The sequence below is a fragment of the Pipistrellus hanaki genome (genome assembly GCF_964339955.1).
Source record: "Pipistrellus hanaki genome assembly, chromosome: 4".
Taxonomy (NCBI): Eukaryota; Metazoa; Chordata; class Mammalia; order Chiroptera; family Vespertilionidae; genus Pipistrellus; species Pipistrellus hanaki.
In genome coordinates, this window is record NC_140506.1 from 13309582 (window position 1) to 13332818 (window position 23237).

Genomic DNA, 23237 nt, shown 5'->3' on the forward strand with positions numbered 1-23237 from the left:
GAACTCCTCACGCTGTCCCTAGGGGTCAGCTTTCTTTTTCCCGTGTTTGCAACCGCTGTCCTTTAAGAAACTGATTATTTCCCGTAGGCGTCGTGTCCTGAACTTGCATCCTACCGGGCCATGTCCCCGTGTCTTTCCGGACCATGGTGAGGATTTGCGGTTTTGTCTGGGACACGATTGCAAACACTTGCAAAGAAAGAAGACTGAGCCGGGCAGCGGGGTGAGGAGGAACCCGCCCCTCGGTCGGTTTCGCTTTACCTGGGACGGGGAAGAAGGAGAAGATCCGCAGGGGAATGACGCAGAGCTCGGCGAAGGCGAAGTCCACGCCGATGATGTCTATCAGAATCTTCTCGGACACGTTGGGGGTCCAGAACATCACAAAGCAGAGCTGGGGGGTTGTGGGGGAAGGGAGAGGAGTCAGCCAGGTTGTGAGGAAAAGGCATCAACGAGTGGAATGAGGAAGCCAGGCATTCTAATGTCCCGAGGAGCTCAGAGAGAGGGTGAGCTGCCCAAGCTGGAGGCTGGCATACTGGTCCTCAGGCCGCCATCACCCTGCTCTGTCCTCACGGCTCGCACCGGCCTCCACCCACCTGCCACATCTGCCCCACAGGGGCCCGGGCAGCGGCAGATATGGACGCACTGAGTGGGTGAGCTGGCCGGTGAGCGGGGACCACTCTCATGGAAGGTTTAGCTGGACTGCTAACCAGCTCAGTCTGTTCAGGGGGAACTTGTCTGTTAACACAACTTTTACAGCTTTCACCCAATATTAAAAAGTGCTGGAAGCATCTGGATGCATGCAGCATCCCTGAATCAGCACAGCTAATGGAGAGGGAAACATCAATGCTGAGATGAACCACAGGCCCGGAAGCCTGCAAGGTCTAGTCCAGAGAATGAGAGACCACAGCCATGAGGTGGGGAACTCTGGGTGCTGAATCCCTTTGAGGAAGTGGGAACCGAAATGGACGGGGGTGGAGGGAAGTGGAGTGAAAATCCCGCCAGTTCCCAATTAATTCTCTCCCTTCATGAAGGTGCAAGAGAGCGATTCTTCTCTAAAAGGAAAGTGAATGCGTTATAAAACGAATGACAGTCATGCAAAAACAGAACACTGGCATTTTAGACTGTAACACCCTTTAGGCTTTGGGTAAATTAGGTTTCCCGGAATTAGGCTGGTCCTGTTTACTGTGTCATGTCGAAATATTAAAAAAAAAAAAAAATACAGAGGAGGATCTAGTATATATTTCACTTATAACTGCAATGGAGCTTTAATTCTGCCATATCTTTTCCAACATCTGGGAAGAATACCCCGGGGGCTGCATCATCATGTAGCCTCATGCCTGCTGCCCGTCCTTACAGCCTCTCTCTGACATGAAGGAAAACACCCTCAGATGTCGCAACTCAGAGCGCAGAGGCTCTCTCACTGCCTCTGCGTGCCCCGGGCAGGTGGCCTTGTCATCATTCCTCCCTTGGCAAAGCGCCGGCCTGAAACAGTGTGGGACCGCTCATGCCTACAGCCCAGGTAAGGTGGCCATTTCGTGTGGCAACTTCACAATAACACTGAGCGGGGCAGTGGGAACTATCCGGACTTGATTTGTGCCTCAAGACCCAGGAAGAGGAAGCCACACTTACGGAAAGACCACACTCTGCTAAAAACCAGGGCTTCCAGGACAATCCCTGTGATACCGTGTGCATTTAGGAGCCAGCAATGATCTGAACATGAGGCGATGCCCCTGTGGCAATCTCTCGGCTTTGGGAAATCACTGCACAATGGCCTCTCGGTCACAACAGGTCAGGGGGAAGGGAGGGTGTCCCTGCATGTCACACAGGGTGCAGCCAGCGCCTGTGGCAGAGCCAGGGGATTCCCACTCTGAATTCTCTGCTTGGGTGATGGGCACCCCGAGGCGTTTCATGGCCTTGGAAGACCTTAGAGCCCAGTTGAAGGCAGGACCATGGTGAGCACACCCACATCACCTGAGACATTTACAAAAAATACCCAGTAACCTGGGCCGGTGACTGCAATGGCCCCTTGAGAACAAAATGTTAGGTTTGGTGGATCCCCAACAGAGCTTCTGAGGAGGGTGGTTTTGATATTCCATTTCTCAAATGCCACAGTGTGATTCAATGTGGCACCACTGAACTACTCTCTTCTGCCTGGTACTATCTGTGCCAAGCGTGCCCTGATTCCCCTATCAGGCCGCATGCTCCTGAGGCGCCTCTGCAGAGCTGTCTGCTACGCCCACCAGAGCCTAGGCTGGGCCTTCTAGAACGATGTAGCTGAACTCCGTCAGCCTGGGGTTCAAGCAATCACAGAACATTACTGAAAGCGAAGGAATGCCACGGGTAACATATTGAAGCTGCCTTTCTATTTCTTCTGGAAGTCTCTGAATTCAACCCTTTGCCTTTGCCATGCTTCCAGATGAAAATGTTCCCTGCCTGCCAGTAAGTTCCTAAAAATGTGACTATTTCTTGCTTTGCCTGGAAAGGAATATCTGCAACATAACAATAGGTCCGGCGCTGGTTAAAAGCTGCAGTTCCTCTCTGGAGGTCAGCATTCCCTAAGGAACGTGTGGAGCCCCAGCTAACAACCAGACCAAAGGTAACCAGGCAGTTTCAGAAAACAGGAAGCTGCGGAGGTGAACCTAACAAAGAATATTTCAGGAAAGTGTGATTCAAATGAGTTCACCCAGAGGAGGCTTGGCTCGGAACATGCCCTCCCAGTTGACCACAACATGCTGTGTTCCTCAAATATTTGCAGAGCTTAACGACGTTGACTTTTCCAAACCAGGAAAACAAACCTAATAAACTACTGACAATGGAAGTGATTTGTTCCTTAGAGCAGCTGCAGGGCTGGCTTTTCTGCTGCAGAGCTTGCTGTCAATATTGTCTCATTAGGAAGCAGCCAACCACATAGAAGTACCCACTCGGTGCCCAGATCTTGGTTTTTCTATTTATTTCCCAATAGAAGGAACCTGAGCTGCCTGGAGAAATGGCTCATTCTAGATCCGCCTGGAATAATATGTCAAAGGATGTAAGAGCCCAGCAGGAAGTGTTCCCCATGGGCAAAGCTGGAACAATTTTGGCAACAAAATAAATACTTTAGTACTGAATATAGAGTATACAACAGATACCCATGAGTCAATCTATATATATAAAAGCCCAGCGACCGAATGGTGGAACAGCAAGAATGACCTGTCAAACCAGCTATGATGTGCACTGACCACGAGGGGCAGACGCTCAATGCAGGAGCTGCCCACTGGTGGTCAGTGCACTCTCACAGTGGGAGCAACACTCCTGCAGTGGGCAGATCCTCTCAGGCCACGCCCCCCATCAGTGCATGAATCCCGTGCACCAGGCCTATAGTATTGATATAGGAGAGCTCGGCATGGAAAGGGGGAAAGAGTACCTTTACAGTGGAGAGACCTGGTAAACATGACCTCGGGAGGTGCTCAAGGTCAACATCAGCAATGATGAGTCATGCTTGTGCTCCTGATAAGATGGGATGAGACTTGCACTTGACTCAGGTGATCTTCCTCCCCAAATCCAAAGCCCCTTCTAACCACGAGAAAAACCTCAGACAAACCCAAGCTGAGGCACATTTACACAAAACCCAACCGGCATTCCTTAAAACTGGGAATGCCTCAACAACAAGCCACGTCTGAGAAACTCACACACACCAGAGGGTTAGGCTAAGCAGACACGATGACAAAGGCTGTGAGGGGAAAGCCAGTGAAACCTGAATCAACTGTGCAGTTCAGTTCACAGTAACGTGTCAATGTTCGTTCCTTAGCTGTGACAACGGACCACAGCCAAGTGAGGGAGAAGGGTGGGTGGGAACAGTGTGCAATTTTCACAGTGTTTCTGTCAACTGGAAATAATTCTGAAACAAAAAGGTGATGAAGGAGAAGAAAGAAAGGAAGAAAGGAGGAGACCCAAGACCCAACACCCTTTTATTCGACAGGCTATGTGCTTCTTTTTCATGGTCAGGACCAGATACTGACCATGAGATTTTTACTTTGAAACATTTATTGGCATTTCAACATATATTCATTGCTTGTAAAGCATAGTCCGTTCCAGACACACCTCTGCCTTCACGATCACTGGCACCTCCTTTCTTTCATTACAGTAGCCTCCCTGGAAACTCACCCCCGTTGGGCTGCAGCCCTTGCATTCACAGCCTGCCCATGCAGTTTCTGGGTAGTGGATGTGCCACGGTCAGATTTGTAGTGATGGTCTGGTCAGTGATGGTCTGGTCGGGCAGATCAATGGGTAATTTAGCATCTTCCTTAGAAGCAACCCGTTAAGCAGGCTTTACCTGTGTGGGGTTGTTCCACCTTGGAGGCAGCGTTTAATCTTTCATTTCTAAATCCCTATAACGATGAACTAAGTGATGACTAAGTTTTACCACAGATAAAGTCTCCACGTAGGATTATAGTGTGCATGAAGGAGGAAGTCCCAACCCTTAGAGATATAACACCCCATCTGAGATGCTACAGTCTGAATCCATGTGATTAGGCCCACAGAAGGAGGATCCTCCTCAAGGCCTGCTTCCTCCCCCCCGCCCCCCGCTTCCCCCACCAGAGTCTGTTTCTGATCTGCCCTGGGACAGTCTCAGATTCTTTCCCAAGAATGTGGAATTTGAAGAAGCCAGTTGCCTCCATCAGCATTTGAACTCGGAGCACCCACCAACCCAGCCATTTCTGCACAGCTGGAGAGGGTCCCAGCCCACAAGGGAACATTGCCAAGAGCTCTGGTTGTGACATAGTTCCAGAGCTCCCCAAGCTGCCGCCATTACCCTGAACAATCAGGCTTAGTACCAAGCCAGAGAGTCTTGTCCCCTGCAGTGAGAAAGGAAATGTATGCAGCTGTTATGCATTAAAATGGCTGGGCATAGTTTTCATTGGGAGCCTTTACTTAGTAAGAAAAGTTCAACAACCATTTAATTGGGTTTAAGTCTCCACTGCCTAAACCTGAGGTTAACCCTTATCAATACCACATACAAAGAGGTGGTTACAGCTTGGCTTGGGGCTGCAAGATGGTGAGTAAGTTGATTTACATTCTGGTGCCAGCTCCTTAGCCCTCGGATGACCGGATGACCAGACCACCAGCATGTCTGTGGTGCCATGACCCATATAGATGCTTCTACCCAAGAAGGGCACAGTGAGTGGGACCAGTTGGTCTTACTCTCATTATTGTAGAAGGTTTCCTGGGACTGGAGTAAAATGCTACCAGTGAGCTGTCAGTAGGTGGTGAGATTAGGATTGATTTTATTTTCCTCTTTGAACATTCCCCCGTTTTCCACAAAGAGCATGTGTTCCTTTTTCTTTACCAGAAAAAAAAAAAAATTTTTTTTTAAATGGCAGGGGCCCCTGTATCTGTCCATCTTCATAAGTATTTAGGACAGGGATGAGCAAAGTCCTGATTCAGAGGGAGGGGCTGACAGCTGGGTTTCACAAGCAGCGTCTTGGGACATTGCGCCTGGTGTCACTCCACAGAAGGCACACTAATTTGATTTCCCTGTGAATGGAGGGGCCCAAACAAGGCAGGACACTGTCAGGTATCACACATGCGTACCTCGCTCGAGGATGACTCCAGCTTTTGGTCCCAGACAGACGGGAGCCATGGGAGGTGGCAGGTGGAGGAGTGATGTGATGACTGCCGTTTGACAAGCTGGGTGAGAATGGAGTATGGGGGTGGGGGCGCAGGGCAGAAGCAGGGAGGCCCGCCAGGGGGCTACAGTAACATTAGGGAGATGGCCTGGGATCATGAGGAGGTGGGGAATGTGGAATTGGAGGTATCTGCACTTAGTGCTAACAGGATGTGCTGAGGGACCCGTGTTGGGTACGAGGAGAGTGATGTTAGGTGAGTGAGTGTTTCTCTAGCTTGGCCACCCTCTGGGGACCCTCTGGCCTGTCCTCTCCACGGTTTCCCACTCTCGCGTGCTGACCGCCAGCTGAACCACCTGGGGTTCACTCCCTAGTGTCCTCCTAAGGCTAACAGCGAGCCCATGAGAAGTCACCACGTCCCCCTGGATGATGCAGCATCCCAGTAGGATGGCTCTTGGAACCAGGAGAGTCCCAATTCTGAAGAAAAAAAAAATGCCCTTTTACTAGAGTGCAAACCCCTAACGTCTGCATAGTGTGTGGAAAGGCCGGTGAGCCCACTCTCTGGGGAGGAGCATGACAGAGGGTGGCGGGCAGTGAGCCTGTCCTGATGGCCGGAGGGAGGGAGCTATTGCCCGCAGAGCTGAGCATGCTCCGAAGGGGGGCGGGCAGGAAAACCGCAGCACAGCACGGGAGAACGGCACAGGGAAGGAGCACTCTCTGAGGAAGGATCATTCGTATAATTACCATATATAACAATATGTATTATCATGCACAATACAGAATGCACATTAAATCACAATATTTACTATTATTACAATGGTATACGGAGAGGAGATGCAGAGGACTTTTTATGTAAGATCAGGCCAGGTACACTATTTACGGGGCTGGAATAGAGGGAGTAAACTCCATCTCCCACTGAGAAAAAAGAGCTTTGTTTCCGGTGAAAGTAGGAGCGTGGATGGGCACTTGATGCAGTGTTTTCCTAGCACCTGGTATTCTCAGTATGGCTTGTTGACCATCGTAACCACTGTTACACATCTACTTGGAATGGCTCCATAAGGGAGCTGACGAAACCATGATTATAGCACATCTAATGGCGAAAAGTTAACATAAGTCGTTTTGAAATCAGTTATTTTTAAAGCAAATGAAAGCGAGATCACCACAACTATCATTTAAATGAAACTGCTGAACAGGCACACTGCGTCAGAGTACTCTGCTCCTTTCTGACCTCAGCTGACAAATCTTAGGAAGGTCAATACACACTTCAAACAGCAGGGGGCGCCACGCACCAAGCCTGCAGAGGGCGCTCCGGCTGTCAGACCTCTGCCCATCAAACCTTTGCCCATTCCATCCCTTTGCGGAATGTTTAATTCTTTCCTATTCTTACTCCGATTTGAAGAATATTTAGAAGATTCCAATCCAGCTTCTGTTTAGCCTTTACTTTTCCTTGACTGTTAACAGAAACTGGATGGCGGCGACAGGAGGACAGTGTACTGACCTGCACACTTAGAAATGGTCCAGAGGCCAAGCTTTAAGTTAGGTGTATTTTTATTACAATTAGAACTACTTTTAAAAAATTGGAGCATGCTCCTTCACCTGTTCATTGTTTTAAGACTGCACTGTGCATCTGTACTGCCTTTTTATCACAAGGACTTAAGTAGAGTTTTGGGGACCATTCTTGATTGCTTTACTCTTTTCTGAGTTCCCCTGAACAAACCAGCCAACCCCTAAAATCTGCAATAATGATGACTTAAAAAGTGAATGCTGGGCCCTGGCTTTTTCAGTGGCTAGAGCGTCGGCCTACAGACTGAGGGGGTCCCACGTTCGATTCCGGTCATGCATCTTAGTTGCGGGCACATCCCCAGTGGGAGGTGTGCAGGAGGCAGTTGATATTTGTTTCTGAGTCTCTATCCCTCTCTCTTCCTCTCTGTAAAAAATCAATAATATATATATATATATATATATATATATATATTTATTTATTTATTTATTTTATTATTTATCTATTTATTTATTTATTTTTTTATTGATTTTTTTACAGAGAGGAAGGGAGAGCCGAAACCGGTTTGGCTCAGAGAGGAAGGGAGAGAGATAGAGAGCTAGAAACATCGATAAGAAACACCGACCAGTTGCCTCCTGCGCACCCCCTACCGGGGCTTTGCCCGCAACCAATGTACATGCTCTTGACCGGAATCGAACCCGGGACCCTTCAGTCCACAGACGGACGCTCTACCACTAAGCCAAACCGGTTTCGGCATATATATATATATATATATATATATATATATATATATATATATATATATATATATATTTTTAAGTGAATGCTGGGCTACTAAAGTGTGAAGCGGGGAGCAGAGGGTCCCTGGGAAGGAGGGAATCACACACCAAGGGCTTTCCATTGGGGATTTCATTTAACCCTCATAAAATCCTGGGAGAGGCAGGGTTTTCTACTCCTTTACCAAAGGGGTCACGGGGGCCTAGCAGGGCTGTGTGACTTGGCCCAGGTCACCCCATTGGTAGAGGGTGGGGCCAAGATTTCAGCTCCGGCCTTGGGAACTCAGAGGCCTTGCTCCCCCCATGTTTCCAGGGTGTCCGAAGCTGCCCGAAGAGCCCAGTGACCCACACTAGCTCCCAGAGGCGCCAGATGAGAGGGTTTTCAATTCGGCTGGTTTACCTTTGGTCCTTTCAGTGCTCCCCCAGTGCACAAGGGAGCCATTTTCTGCTGGGTCCCGGGAACAATGAGGAGGCAGTCTGGGGCGCGGGGGTGGGGCTGCCCGGCAGAAACAAAGCCCCAAACAGGCCGTCCTTGTTGGAGACACGGGGTCGGCGTGGCACCACGGCCATGGCTGGAATAAGGCCTGTGGTGTCCCTGCCCCACAGCTGAGTGACAGCTCATGGGTGAGGTCAGCAGCAGGGAGCTGGGGCCGGGTCCCTGTACCAGTGGGAACAGCATAACGGTGTTTTAAGATGAGCTGAACCTCACTGGAGGGGATTATCGCAGTATGTCACAGAGACAGCCTGACTGCCTCCTCCTCTGATGGCCGCCTTTTGCTCTCCTCCCCTGCTGCCCTGGGCCCTCAGGCCTAAGATTCCGAAGCTTTGGAACGAAAATGTTTTAAGTCCTCTTGGCCTCAAGGTATGACCAGGCGATTACCCGTGTTTGCCTGCTGCAAGTCACCTCCTCTCTTCCCACCAATTCCAACCTAACCCCCCAGACAAGGCTGATCTCCGGAAGCTGGGGGTCCACGGACAGAGCCTGATGGCCCAGGAGGAGATGCCGCTCAAGTGCAGGCCAGCGACGGTGTCCTCAGGCAGGCCCTGCAGGGAGAGGGGACAGGGGGCAGGCAGCAGGGCAGAGTTTGGGGCTCACTCAATAGGGAGGAACAGGGGCTTCCACTAAGGAGCCGGTGACGGAAAAATCAGAAAGAGAAAAGGAAAACCAGCCGAGGACAGTGTCATGGATGGCAAGGCATGAGCAGGGGACTGAGGAGTGGGCCGCATCAGACACGAAACATGAGTACCGGACGGGGGCCCCCAGAGTTGGGCAGTGAGACAGTGGGGACCTCTGAGCTCTGTAAGGAGATAAGAGACGGGCAAAAATACCGATCCAAGGAGCGATCTCAAAAGGAAGCAGGGTCCCCTTGCTCCCCGAGAGGAGGCAGGTGGCTGGGCAGGGGAGGAGAGGGCCTGGTAGCCAGGAAGGTGGGGGAGGGTGCTTTCAGGTAATTGTCTCAAGAAGTTCGAATGTCAAGGAGAGAAATGTAGTCTGCCTGCGAAAAAAGAGATGGTTCTTATGTTTCCTTTAATTTTCTTTCTTTAAAAAAAATATATTTTATTGATTTTTTACAGAGAGGAAGGGAGAGAGATAGAGAGCTAGAAATGTCGATGAGAGAGAATCATTGACCAACTGCCTCTTGCACACCCCCTATCGGGGATGTGCCCGCAACCAATGGACATGCCCTTGACTGGAATCGAACTTGGGACCTTTCAATCCGCAGACGGACGCTCTACCGCTGAGCCAAACCGGTTTCGGCATCCTTTAATTTTCTTAAAGGTTGGGAGCCTTAAATATATTTAAAGCAGTGAGTTGGGAGAGGCTGAAACTGGAGAGAGAGAGGGAGAAACAGAGGCAGTGCCGAGCAGAAAGGAGGGGTGGAGGAATGCAGGTGAATATGCACTGAGGTGTCCTCAAACTCGGGGTGCAGGTCCACGGCGGGTCACGAATACATACGCAGGGCGTCTGAGGCTGGTACGTTTAAGTGACCTTCCCAAAGCCACCCAGCCGGTGGGTGATGGAGCCAAGGCTTGAACCCAGGCTCTGGGGCTTCCAGGCCCACATCCATAAGCACTGCGCTATGTGGCCCTGAATTCAAGCTTGAGCGAAATCCCTTTTTTTTGGCCCTCTCTTCTCAACTCATTAAAACAAAAGAGGGCAGCCAGGTGCCTCCAGAGTCCCAGGGGCATGCAGGCCATCAGTTCACAGGCGCTGGCTTAGTGAGTGCCCCATGGCTTTCTTTTTAAAATATATTTTTATTGATTTTGTACAGAGAGGAAGGGAGAGAGAGAGTTAGAAACATCGATGAGAGAGAGAGAGTCATCGATCAGCTGCCTCTTGCACACCCCCTACTGAGTATATGCCCGCAACCAAGGTACATGCCCTTGACCGGAATTGAATCCGGGACCCTTCATTCCCCAAGCCACTGAGCCAAACCAGTCTCGGCTGCCCCAATGGCTTTCTATGAACTTCTTTTTCTTCTTTTTTTATTTTTTGTAAAGGCCAATTCATTCTTCAAACCACGTGGGTAAGGGCCATTTCTCAGAGACAGACAGGCTCTTGCAAACCTCCTGGCACCTGGTTAAAGGCGAGGAGGTTTTTGAGGCACGATTGTTTTCTCAGCATCAGCCCTGGTTCTCTGAACCTTGTTCACAAGGTCCTAGAAGACCCCCAGAATAATCTTGCGGCATAACCTGTGACAACTTCACTGTGCCGGAACCAGCGGGCCGTCTGACACAGAGCTGGAAATGCGGTAAACTCATGAGGATAAATATAAGAAGGGTTTTCAGAAAGGCCCCAGGTCACTCTGCAAACAGTAACTTGACTTTCCGGGTCACTTTTGCAGTTTGTCAGCCAGGAGGAATACCTCCGTGGGACCAGGTGGTTTTGTGATTGTTTTCCTACGTTCCGGGGCCTAATGGTTTCTGGCTTCATTAAACACACAAAATGGCCACTTAGCATGCTAACGGGGTGTTTGTGTCCTTGTCATGCTCATTTAACACACTGCCTGATGGACCTGCCTCTGCTGGGTGTTTCTTAATATATCTGAGATCGTTTACAAAAACGACTTTGAAGTGTTTGACTTGGGCTTTGCCGACTCCCCGCATGCTGACCTGATGTCAGTCAACAGGACACGGAGCGTTTCAGGCCACCGGGAACGTGCTCGTGGTCAGAGCCTCACGCACCGGGGGTGTGAGCAGGTGCTGAGATCGCAAACCAGGACACCACGAGCACCACAGTGTGTTTGGCCCCCAACCACCACAAGCACCATCACTACCACCACCAGCACCATCACTACCACCACCAGCACCATCACTACCACCACCAGCACCATCACTACCACCACCAGCACCATCAGTACCACCCAGCACCAGCACCATCACTACCACCACCAGCACCATCAGTACCACCAGCACCAGCACCCTTACCATCACCAGCACCACCAGCACCACCTGCTCATGTGGTTCAGAGGAAGCGGTGGGCATGAAGAATGAGCCTGCTGGTTTCTAGCTGGTGTATGGACAAGTCACTCACTCTCCCTGAGTCATTTCCTTTCCTAAAATATGATGGGTCATCTCCAAGTTCCTTTCCAACAGAGGTTTCTGAGTCTCTATTTTCTTGGTGGATATCTACCCTCAGGTACTTCTAGTTACAGAAGGTAGCATTAGTATAACTAAGTTAAAAAAAAAACTCTACATGGAAAACCAAAATATATTTCTAGATCATAGACAGTGGTCATTTCAAAATAAACTTGTACTTGATTTAGAAGTATAGATTACTGCCCGTGAGTTGAAGGAGAGATAAAATATCCTCAAATCCAATCTGGCCGAGTCCCCCCTCGGACTCACTGTAGCGGTGGGAAGATGGTTAAATGGAGCGAAAGGAGACAGACGAGGAGAGCCAGCAACAACCCAGAGCTTCCAGCTTTCTGTGCGAAAGGGTCCAAGGCACAGAACCTGGCATCCCAACTGGACACAGGACTCCCAGTCATTTAACATGTCTCCCAGCGCTGAGGGCTGTTCCCGCAACAGAAGCCTTCTCTGTTTTTCCTAAATGACTCTTAAACAGATTCCAGGTTGTTCTGTGTTTTGCTAATATTTTAGGCAATTAGGGAAAAATTTGCACACCATAGAGAGAAATAATGAAAACAGGGGAGCCGGGTTGCACGGGGTAACCTGTCCTGACTCGCACAGGCATGCCACCAGAACTTCCTCGGGTCAGGTGGCCCTGGAATATATTTCTGACACCCTACCGGTTTCATGAGAGACAAATAGGTGGGAGGGGCTGGGTTGGAGTGACGGGCAGCTGAGGACAGACACAAGGTCAGCAGCTGTCAGAGGCGTTCTGGGATGGGCTCTTTATCCCATGTTCCCCTTGTTACGATCTACTCGGGTGTTGGATCAATGAATCCAAGATTAAGCTGTGGGTTTTTAAAAAATCCACTAAATATTTAAAACATATATAAGGCTTAATTTTAAAGGACCACTGCCAGGACTCATCCAGCTAAACAGTTCTCGTGGTGACAGTAGGAAGGGCTACAGTTACTGTGTCCCCGTCACCAGCAGAGCCCAACACCTCTTACTGCCTAGGTCCCACTATCAGTCACTGCTGCTGAGAAGTGCGCACACACAGGCATTTCAGCACAAGATCCTCATATTGTACTCAGAAAAAAGGGGAATTTCCATAGGACTTGACAGGCAATGCGGACCACCACCACAACAAAGGGAAACCAACAGAGTTCAAAAGACCAGAACTCCCTTTGATCCTCCTCTTGTCTCCAAAGGGCACAATCTACCATGTAAGCTTGTTTATAAATGGTGTGTGTGCTCTTTGGCTACTGTTGATAAGTGTTATAAACAGCCTTAAATTATATACCATGTGCTTTGGATTACAGTGCATGTACAGTGTTTTCTTCACGTTTTTGAGCATCATCTTCTACATCTGAACTGCCATGGGAGCTGGTAAAGGAAGAAGGTGTGCTGTTTAAGGCTGTGCAGTCACCCACAGGCCCTGCCAGCGGGATGGTGGGAGGGGCACCTGCTCACCGCTGCACCTGGGAAGACGGCACAGACAGCGGGATGCTGTAGGTGCTCCATTGACATGTGTTGCATGGAGAATAATTAAACATGCGCCATCAGCATCAACGTAATTAGGAAAGGAACTTTCACAGGGGAAATCAAAATATCACCCATTAAGTTTGGAAAAGAGACAGGGATGGTAATACGTTTGACTCTGGATGTTAAAAAACAGGCTGGAAATTATTCAGCAAGACGAGAGTATGATTAAAACGGAAGGCAAGGCCCACCTTCCTGCAGCATGTGAGAAGTCCTGAAAAACACCGCGACCCTTGCTTCCTGGACTCAGTGGCTCCCTCAAATAACAATCGCTCGTGTTTTGGGATGAACATGTTTTGAAGAGCTTGTTAATTAACCTAGCATAACATCACATTTTGGGATACACGACATCTCCTTTTAATACAACCATTTCTCCTTTTCCAAAAACATGGCGAGGGGGTGTCTCCTTACCGTGAGCGACAGGGCCATGCACACGAACGTGAACCTCTTGATGTGGGCTGCTGTGACCGTGCTGCTTGTGCTCACCAGCTTGTTGCTGGGGTTGTTCTAGGGGGAGAAAGGACAATGGTGACTGGGCTCCGGGTCATCCTCGACTGACCGCATGGGCATCTTAAGAAGCATCTCATCCTGGCCAGTTTGGCTCAGTGGATAGAGCACCTGACTTTGAACTGAAGGGTCCTGGGTTTGATTTCCGTCAAGGGCACGCACCTCGGTTGTCAGCTCCTCCCTGGCCCGGGTCCTCGTCGGGGCTTGTGTAGGAGGCAACCAATCGATGTGTTTCTCTCACACTGATATTTCTCTCTGTCTTTGCCTCTCTCTTCTACTTTCTCTAAAAATCAATGGAAAAATATCCTTGTGTGAGAATCTCGTTTGTGTTCTATGTGATGTGCCTCAACCACAGGTGGGGAACATCAGCCCGAGGGCTTAGTCTGGCCTTGCCAAGGCATTAGGGGTGAGTTAATTAAATATTTGGCCAAATATAGTAGGCTAATTTTTAGGTTGATAATTTTGTATGGCCCACAAATGATATTATAAATCTCTAATGGCCTTTGGCAGGAAAAAGGTCCCCAATCCCTGGCCTAAAGTATAGATTTCAAGTGACAGCTTGGAAGATGGCTGTCACGTTTTGTCGCTCAGACAGCTGTCCGGTTTCTGGATATGAACAGTATCCAGAGAGAGTTCTAGACTGAACAGTGGCCAGTGCCTCCTGAGTCAGACCCCTCCCTTTGATGCTGGGTGCCCACCACACCAGTCCAGGGCCTTGGCCCTGTGTGCCCTCTCCTGGCCACTGTGGGCATCTCCCCGAATGCCAGGGCCCTGCTCCATGATCTTTGGGCCCTTCCTCCCTACCATCCGGACACTAAGATGGAGTGAGCATCCAAGGCCCTGCTTGCCCTGACCCAGGCTCCCTTCTCTGCCGTGACTTTTCAAGCCGAGTCCCAAAGGGACTTGCTCTTCCCCTCACCCACTTGGTGCTTCCAGGCTTTTGTACTTTTGTGTTCCTCTTCCTCCCGTTGGATCTTCTAATCATCAAAAACACCCCTTTATTCAAGGCTCAACATCCTCACAGCCCACCAGTTCCTTAAAGCTTCTCTGATCTTTCCCCTCCAAACTGCCTCTGCCCCTTCCTGCAGTGTAGACCCCGAAGTCAGGGCTGGCGTCCTGGCCTGTCCTCAGGGCTTGTGTCAAAGCCCCGTGAGGGGTGGGCTTGCTCTCTGAGATAAAGGACCATGCCTCTCACCCATCTCTTTAGCTCCTGCAACTCAGCACAATCTTCCCCAGCACAAAACGTGCTCAATAGCCTTTGTGACATTGAATTTTAAGCAAGTAACGCAGATGGCTCCGCTGTCTTCTTACACATCCCTGAATCTGAGCCTTGCTGAGGCCACCCAGGGCCACTGCTCAGCGTGCCGTCACCCAGTCCAAGCGCGTGCCTGGCCCTCTACTGTGGAAACCAGCAGAGCAGAACAATCTCCTCCTCGTTGTGGATCCAATTAGCCCCAGAGCAGACGAACAAAAACATACCCCACATCCCGCCCAAGGAGAGACACACAGCGGAGATAATACAGGCCCAACTGGAAAAGAACCGTTGATGTTTCCCCAACTTCAGAGGCCAAAGCAATCTCTCCAGTCCCATCCTCTCGCAGATGCGGCCAGCACAAACGCTGGATGAGCTGACACGGCCTCATTTCCAATCTCTACTACACATCTGCTGCCATGGCCAAGTGCAGACCACAGTGGGTAGGACATCTGTCCATCTCCACCCACCGCAGGGATATGTGGGAGTGGTCCCCCCTCCCCCCCATGAGCGGAGCGAGAAAGCAGCCACCCTGGAAAGCAGCCACCCAGGGTGACAGTGACGTGCCACGGCCCCTTCAGGGACCCTTTTTTTTCTTTCTCTTTTTTTTTTTTAAATAGCAACTATTTCTGCAAGTACGGTTAGGATAAGCTAGCACATATCACTAGATTGGCATCTGCGCTTTGTGTTGCTTGTCCAATCTGCTCAGAAACATGCTCTTTCGCAGATGAGAACCGAACATTAGAGAGAGTGTGTGCAAGTGGAAAACTCTAGTTCAGTGTCGAGCTAGCACCCTCAGAAGTTATGCGAGAAATGTTAAATCTATGACTCTGCAACCCACAAAGAGGCTAAGGATTTCAACTTTCAGTGCGGCAAATCCTGGAAGCCTATGGTTTGGGTGAACAGAAGCATTCACAGCAATGGCCGGAGCGGCCCCGCAGAATGCCTGGAAACAATGGGTGGGGTTTCTACAGGGCTCTGAGTAAGTAACTCCGGCTTCTGGTTGGAGGTGTGCTCATTAAAGGAATTGTCTCCCAGCGCCCAGCCTCTGCGATCATGCATAAAACAATGTTGTTCTTGGATGCGCCTAGCGAAACTGTACAGTGCTGTATTGTTAAGCTTTATTATTTCAAGGGAGTCAGAAACAATTTCAGAGGAGACTTTCATGGCCAGGAGGCTCTAACGCTTCGATACCTGCTCTGCTCATCAAGTTTTATTATCTAATCTTGTTCTCCTAGAGCTAGAGATTTAGCAGGAGGACTTAGACCCATTTTGGTTTTCTAGGATTTACTTGTCTACACATGTTCCTTGAAATGAAAACAATGATTTCTGTCAGTAGACTGAATGAAACCCACTCAAACAAGGGCTGCCCACCTTCTCCTGCAAGTGCCTTGTGCCTCTGCAGTCTGTGCTCAGAGCCCTGGGAAGCAGAACTCAAATGCATTTTTTTTTCTTTTATAAGAGTTGCTCTGCATCCTGAGGTTGCAAAGAATGTTTGCAAAAGGTGGACAGTCCAACTGATGGTCTCCCAGGAAGACTCCACACCCAGTAAAGCTTTCTGGGTACCACTGCTGCTCTATCTCCCATGAGGCTGCGGGGTGGCAATCCCAGGCCTGTTTTTAGGTGAGTTGCTATTTATGGGTGACTAAGGGTGTGGGAATAAGGGCAGGTGACCCGCTAGAGACCTCAGGCAAAGAGGCTTCCTCTCCTTGCCTTTTGAGCTTTTGTTGGGATAAGATAAAATGATATTGGCGATCACTTCGTAAGGTATACAAATGTCTAATCACTAGGAGGTACACCTGAAACTTGTTATAAAATTGTATGTCAACTTTGATTGAAAAGTAAATAAAAAAAAGATAAAATTACATTGGCAATGGCTCTGATCTAGTTCTATAGGAACTCAAGGCCAAACAGTTGCTATTCAGAGTACCAGGAGCAGGTTGTGTGCTTCTTCCCATGTTTGATTTTAAAACTTTGCACACTAACTATCTTTTTCTGGGGCCCGTTGGCTAGACATTTGTTTTAGGATAAAAGGCTACTAGTTTTAGGTTCAAATAATGAAGCCTGATGACATAGACATTTACGGGATGTTCCTGACGCAGCCAAAGGCCACATGACCAGAGGGCTGTGTCAGCAGCAGCCGGGGACAGAGCTCTGTCAACAGCTTCCAGCTGCAACAAGCCACTGCGTCCAGACCCACGAGGACCCACACCCGCTGCAGAGACCACTCCGGCGTGCGTGGACCCCGCACACCGAAGACTTCCGTAAACTTCTGAGCTCAAGCACACACTTCCTATCTGTACCTTCACAACTGCTATGAAGTTAGGGTTAGTTTAACTAAAGAAAACAAAACAAAATCACAGAAACAAAATCCAAAGTATTAATTTTTTTTTGAGAGTATATTTTCCTTTTTGCAAACATAATTACTCAGTAGGTTAACCCAAACACAAACTTCATTTTGGAGAGGCCTTATAGGCTCAGCATCAAGGTAGGCTTGAATTTACTTCTGTTATTTTCTGAGGGAATATTCCACAATTACTGTCAACATCCCCAATACCACATTAACCTTCCCAAGGGAGGGGAGATTGGGAAACATCAAAGTGCTCTTCTCCAGAGATGCCTGTCTAGCAAACACTAATTTACAGAGTGTGTTTCAGACGCCATGCCGCACAGGTACTCACCTTGTCAAAAGCGGGGTAGACAGCACGGATTTCCGTCAACCAACCATATGGCATGTGGCCCACGGGGTATGTGGCTGTCAAAATTGCCACTGCCTGCAAGAGGAAGAGCCAGCAGAGTTAGCGTTGGGCATTGGCAGAGAGCATCTCCAGTAGCGGCCGTCTGCCATGCGGCAAAGCAAGCTGTCACTCCACACAGGGTGACAGGCATCGGCCTACCCCAGGATGGCCTGGGAGGGGCAGGTGCTCCACTGAGTCCCTGGGAGTGGTGCGAGCTGGCCCCGGGACAGCACCTGGGACCAGGAGCATGGGTCTTGTTTTACAGGAATCCAACAAGAAACAGGTCCAAGTCCAGATTGCTGGCCTCAGAAGCCAGTTCAACCCAAGTCCAGACTCCAAAATCTTTGCTCTTTCCATAGAACCAAACCACACCCTCTAGTCCAGCCCAATTCTTGAATCTCCAATTGTGGTTCTGAGCCCTCGCTGCTCTCTGGATGGCCTTTGCTCAGGATCCTCTCTCCAACTCCATCCTGTCCTTCAGGGCGACTGATGGCATGTGTTGGTTGATGGCTTTACGTATTCTCTCCTTCTGACTCTCAACTCCCTTCCAATCGGTGCAGGCAGCAGAGCCCGGTTTTTAGTTTTAATTTAAGAAAACTAAATAGCTATTGCTTACAGAAAGTCAAATACGTTCTTCCATGAAAGTGGGTTTCTTTCCTTCTGTGAACGACAAGGAAGGAAATGAAAACAAAGCATCTAACTCTACACTGTGGCCAAGCCCAACTCTCTAGCTAGGTAGCAAAGGAGGAGTGCAGGCTTCCTCGCTTTTAATTCACGTAACAGCCACACCAGAAGCACGAGGGGCGTTCTCAGCAGGCTGAAGAAACCGCTGTGGGGACGGGTACGGTGCCAGAAACAAGAGCGCTGGAATTAGGAGGGCCTGGATTCAAACCTCCACTTCCTCACCTGCCAGCTGTGTGCTGCACGAACCTGCCAGGCCTCCCTTCCCGCTCCTCCAGCAGAACCAGGAGAAAAACAACATCCATCCCACAGGCATATGGGGAGCCAATGAAATGTGCATAAGTAGATGATAAATAGATGATAACTAGAGGGTGTGGTTTGGCTCTATGGAAAGAGCAAAGATTCTGGAGTCTGGACTTGGGTTGAACTGGCTTCTTGAGCCAGCCATCTGGACTTGGACCTGTTTCTTGTTGGATTCCTGTAAAACCATGCTCCTGGTCCCAGGTGCTGTCCCGGGGCCAGCTTGCACCACTCCCAGGCACACAGTGGAGTCCTGTACCCCATGGGCTGTGCCTCTGTGCCACGGAGGGCAATTGAGAAATGGCTCTAACAGATAAATTAGTTGCCTTATTTATTGTAAGGGGAGGATGGAATTCCAGCCCACAGTTGATGGGGGTCACCTTCTTTTCACTGGGCAACCCAGACCGCCATCTTTAAGTAACACAGTTGCTGTGTTTCAGAAGCCACCCAAGATGATGTGACTCAATACACAAATCCAGGAACAAACTGAGGCGAGAGAAAGGGTTCTGCTTGTGATTTATGGGCTCCCCTTTCCAAGTCGCCAGGAACGGCTTCCCAGCACATGGAAACTGGCAGGAGACCCCGGGCTGGAGCCATGCTGACAGCGCTGTCAGGGCACAGTGTAAACAGGAGGCCGAGGAGCAGCCGCTGGCCTTCCTGAAGGGTAGGCCGTTCCAGAGACAGGCTTGGTTCTCCAGAGGCAGCAATGGCAGCAGCAGCAGAGGAAACTAATGAAGTAATTTTATTTGTTTATACCATCCATGGAAGATGGAAAAAGAGATTCAACTCTTTCTTTGGAGTAGCTGCCAGTTTCCAGGTAAATTTCATGAGTTGCGAGTGAGCTCCTCATTTGGAAGAGGGCAGATGGCCAAAGAGCACATACAGCCACAATGGGTGGGCGGGATGTGCAGGAGGGCAGAGTAAAAATCAGGTGACAGCAGGTGGGTCCAAATGGAAGCATGGGCCCCAAACCCTCTGGGTATTTTCCCTTCTGCAGCCGAATGGCCTGCTCCCTTGTCCTCTGCAGGACAGCAGAGAGGCATCATGCTGACTCCACGGAAAAATGGAGAGGTCACTGGACGAGAGCCAGACAACCTGGATTCTAATACTGGCCCAGCTTCTTGCCAGTTTTGTGTTGTTAACCGTGGGTCCTTGCCTCAGTTTCCGCATGTGGTCACTGAGAAGGATGAATGAGATGTCTTCTTTCAGACTCACAGAGATATGGAATTACATGATTATAAGTCACTGAATGAGCTCCTCATGGCTTCCTAGTGGGAATGTGTCATATGATGTAATATCACAGGATTACTTGAGCTCTTAGGATGCACTGGAAACAAATCTATAACCCACCTCCTCAACCCCTATTCATTAATAAGGTGACAAGTGCCCACATCCTCTGAAACTCCCCTACCTCTGTAGCCGCAGAACTGCCGCCAAGGTCCCGGGAAACAAAGAGGTTGACAATAGGTCTACTGATTCTCTGGGTAGCCAAGATGAGTGCCAACGGCCACCAGAAGCTCAGCATCTTTCTGATTGTTGCATCTCCCTGCATCAAGAAACGAAGGTAGACTATCAGCCAGTCAGAGAAAGACATGCCACATGATTTCCCTCATATGTGGAATTTAATGAACACATTGAACTACCCAGCAAAACAGAAGCAAACACATAAATAGAGAGCAGGCAGATAGCTCTGGGGGTGGTGGTGTTGGGCAGTGGGTAGTGAGGTTGAGCAAAATAGAAAGAAAAAAAAAGAGAGAGAACTCATGGACATGGACAACAGTGTGGAGATAGCAGAGGTGGAAGGGGTGGGTGGAGGTGGAAGAGGGAACAGAGGGAATAAATGGCCATGGGGGAGGGGGGGATAAAAAATAAATAAAAGAAAAAAGAAAAAAGTAACGGAGGCAAAAGTTCACTAAACGCTAGAAGTGAAACAGGAAGAACAATTAGGAGCCAAAGCCTTTCTTTTTTGATGTCGATCCCAAGTCAATTCACTGGACTTAAAAAACAATATAAGGAAAAGCCTCTGTAGACAAGCCAAGTTGAATTAAAATAAAATGTACAGTGAAAATGAAATGAACTCAGACAGTTGGCATGCTGCTGTGAAATCAAAACACACATTTAGCCTTGAGCGATCCAAACCACTATTTTCCAAACAGGGCAACTCTAACCCAGGCAGAAACCAACTCCATGGTCCGAGAAACAAGTTGGAAATTAGTTTTTGTTTAAATCCTCAAGATGACTGGCTGGAAGCCATGTCAGGAAGAGGTAACTCTTTTTTCTTCTTATTCTTTCTTTGAAATTGAATTCATTGGCATTACATTAATCAATAAAATTATACAGGTTTCAAGTGTACAATTCTGCAATACATCACCTGCACATTGCATTGTGTGCTCACCATCCAAAGTCTAGTCTCCTTCTAGCACCATTTACCTCCCCTTTACCGTCTTTCACCTGCCTCGCATCCCTGAAGAGGTAACTTTTAAAAGTAAACAATATTTATAATTAAAAAAAATATTTTGAAATCAGCTCACAAATATGCCTAGTTATTTGGGCATTATGTTCATCTCCTACAGAGGTACTTATTCTAACGAGCCCGACCAGAGTGACTCAGTGGTTGAGTGTCAACCTATGAACCAGGAGGTCACAGTTTGATTCCCGGTCAGGGCACAAGCCTGGGTTGTGGGCTCCATCCCCAGTAGGGGGCATGCAGGAGGCAGCTGATCAATGATTTTCTCTCATCTTTGATGGCTCCCTTTTCCTTTCTCTCTCTCTCTCTCTCTCTCTCTCTCTCTCTCTCTCTCTCTCTCTCTCTCTATCTATCTTTTTTTTCTCCCTTCCTCTCTGGGAAAAAAAAAAAAAAAAAGCTCTAACAGAAATCACATGAATGTTTGGAAGCATAAGTAAAATAAAAGCATGGTAACAAAAATGTAAGTATTTTGTTGAACATGCCACAGCAAAGATGTGTGCTATCTCCAGCCCAGCTTTCACTAAATAACATTGGTTTTGATTCTTCATGAGGGTAAAAGTTACATCATGGGACCATCTCAGCCACTTTAATGTATTTTCCTTAGCTGGTGGCTGCCTGTTAAGAGATGGAGTGCCATCATTAAGGTCAATTAGATGTGGTTGTCCTTGGGACAGAAATGGTTTTATTGGTGGCCTGGCCCGGAATTGAGGTAAGTGGGCAATACAATTAATGTTCTGACATGATGAAAGTAACATGTGGTCAAAGGTGGGGTCAGGGGTGGAGTGTGCTGATTTATTCAGGGCTACATTTAATCACGCACATCTGCCTTATAGCCAGATGGAAATAAATCCAAATGATGTCTAGTACCTAAGGGTAGGAGATCAGCATACCTATAAATCAGGCCTTTTGATGGAAAGGAAACTTTGGTCATTTGTATAATAAGATTATACCTTGCTTGCATGTTACTCAAATTTCGAGGCCCAGGCCAACCTCTGCCTCCATCAGGGAGGCCTGTCGGCCACTTCACCCACTTCCTCCTCTCAGCGTCAGTGGCTCTCACTGCAGTGTTCTCACTGCATCTATGCATTGTCTTGGGTTCCCATCTGTACTGGCCTTATCTGCCGAATGGGGAATACAGCTGCTTGACAGTGGAGGCCATATTTTAAAATTTCCTGTGTCCCTCTATGGTACCTAAATGCTCTCCTCTCTCCACACAAGGTACCTGAATGAGCGACTGTGTTTGGCCAACACAGAGTGTAGGAACATTGCCTGAATCCCTGGTGTAAATTAAAAATGATCAAATGTGAGTTCAAAGGGACCATGGGGGCTAAAGTCTTTGGTGACTGTAGAATAATTTACTGTTGACGAAAGAGTAAGAAAAACCATCAATGGTGTATGCACTCCTCAGCCCGGCCTGAGTCACTGAGCCCCAGTCTCATACAGAGATACAGAGCTGGACAGATCCTAAGATCCCTTCCACCTCCAGAGCTCATGAATTCTCCAGCTGTCTGTCCCGTGGATGCCCCTGGCACTTGACATCTAGGTGAGTGTGCTGAGTGTTCTGACGTCTCATCTCACAGAGGGGTGGGGTAAAGTTTAATCCCACTCAGCTGTACAGGCAGGCTGCCACGAGTTCCGAGGACGTACCCCCAGCTCCGGCCCGCTCCGGTCGGGGATGATGTCGTGGATGTTCCGGTAGTAGCCCAGGCACAGGGTGGCGCAGCGCACAAGGGCGCCCATGTACAAGGAGAGGATGGGGATGAGCAGGGGCTCCCGGCACTCCAGGTGGCTGTGGAGCAAGATGGCTACAAAAACGACCTGCGAGATGGGGAGACGAGAGTGAGTTAGAGGAGAGGAGTTGGTACCAGTCAACAGAGGCACAGCCCAATTTCTTGCACCCAAAGGAAACTGATTTCTGAGGGAAAACCTCCATGTTGATGAGAAAGGGAACAGAAATTGGGCTCTGGCTCAGTACTGCTCTCACAGAATTCAGGGCCAGATATTTGGGGTTCACAGGATTCACAGGTGATACCATCATTTTGTTATATTCACCACCAACATTCTTTTCAGGTAACTACACATATGGTTAAAGTTATTGCTAAAAAATGTTGGCTTCTCAGACCCCGAAAGATGCAGTAGAGCATTACCCTCTTGAAGCTAGATACCTGAGGCCCTAAGTTACCTTACACACACACACACACACACACACACACACACACACACACACATATACACACACTCACATACACAGTGGTGATCAACAATAGTATACAGAAGAGTTTATATTAGTGTTTATAAGA

General features: G+C 48.9%; 2 protein-coding genes across 2 annotated transcripts in view; one reads left to right on the forward strand and one right to left on the reverse strand.

The window, feature by feature from the left end:
• The window catches only part of TRIO (trio Rho guanine nucleotide exchange factor), a 749917-nt gene that overhangs the window by 408789 nt on the left and 317891 nt on the right, over positions 1-23237 (forward strand). The gene's annotated exons all lie outside the window — the stretch shown is intronic.
• ANKH (ANKH inorganic pyrophosphate transport regulator) overlaps positions 1-23237 on the reverse strand; it is a 110478-nt gene that overhangs the window by 5066 nt on the left and 82175 nt on the right. Inside the window, exons 5-9 of the mRNA XM_084881649.1 lie at positions 22585-22755; positions 19882-20016; positions 17433-17525; positions 13404-13499; positions 259-388 (exon numbers count right to left, since the gene is read on the reverse strand). Of these exons, the coding sequence (XP_084737775.1) occupies positions 259-388; positions 13404-13499; positions 17433-17525; positions 19882-20016; positions 22585-22755 (625 nt within the window). The remainder of the gene's footprint in view (positions 1-258; positions 389-13403; positions 13500-17432; positions 17526-19881; positions 20017-22584; positions 22756-23237) is intronic.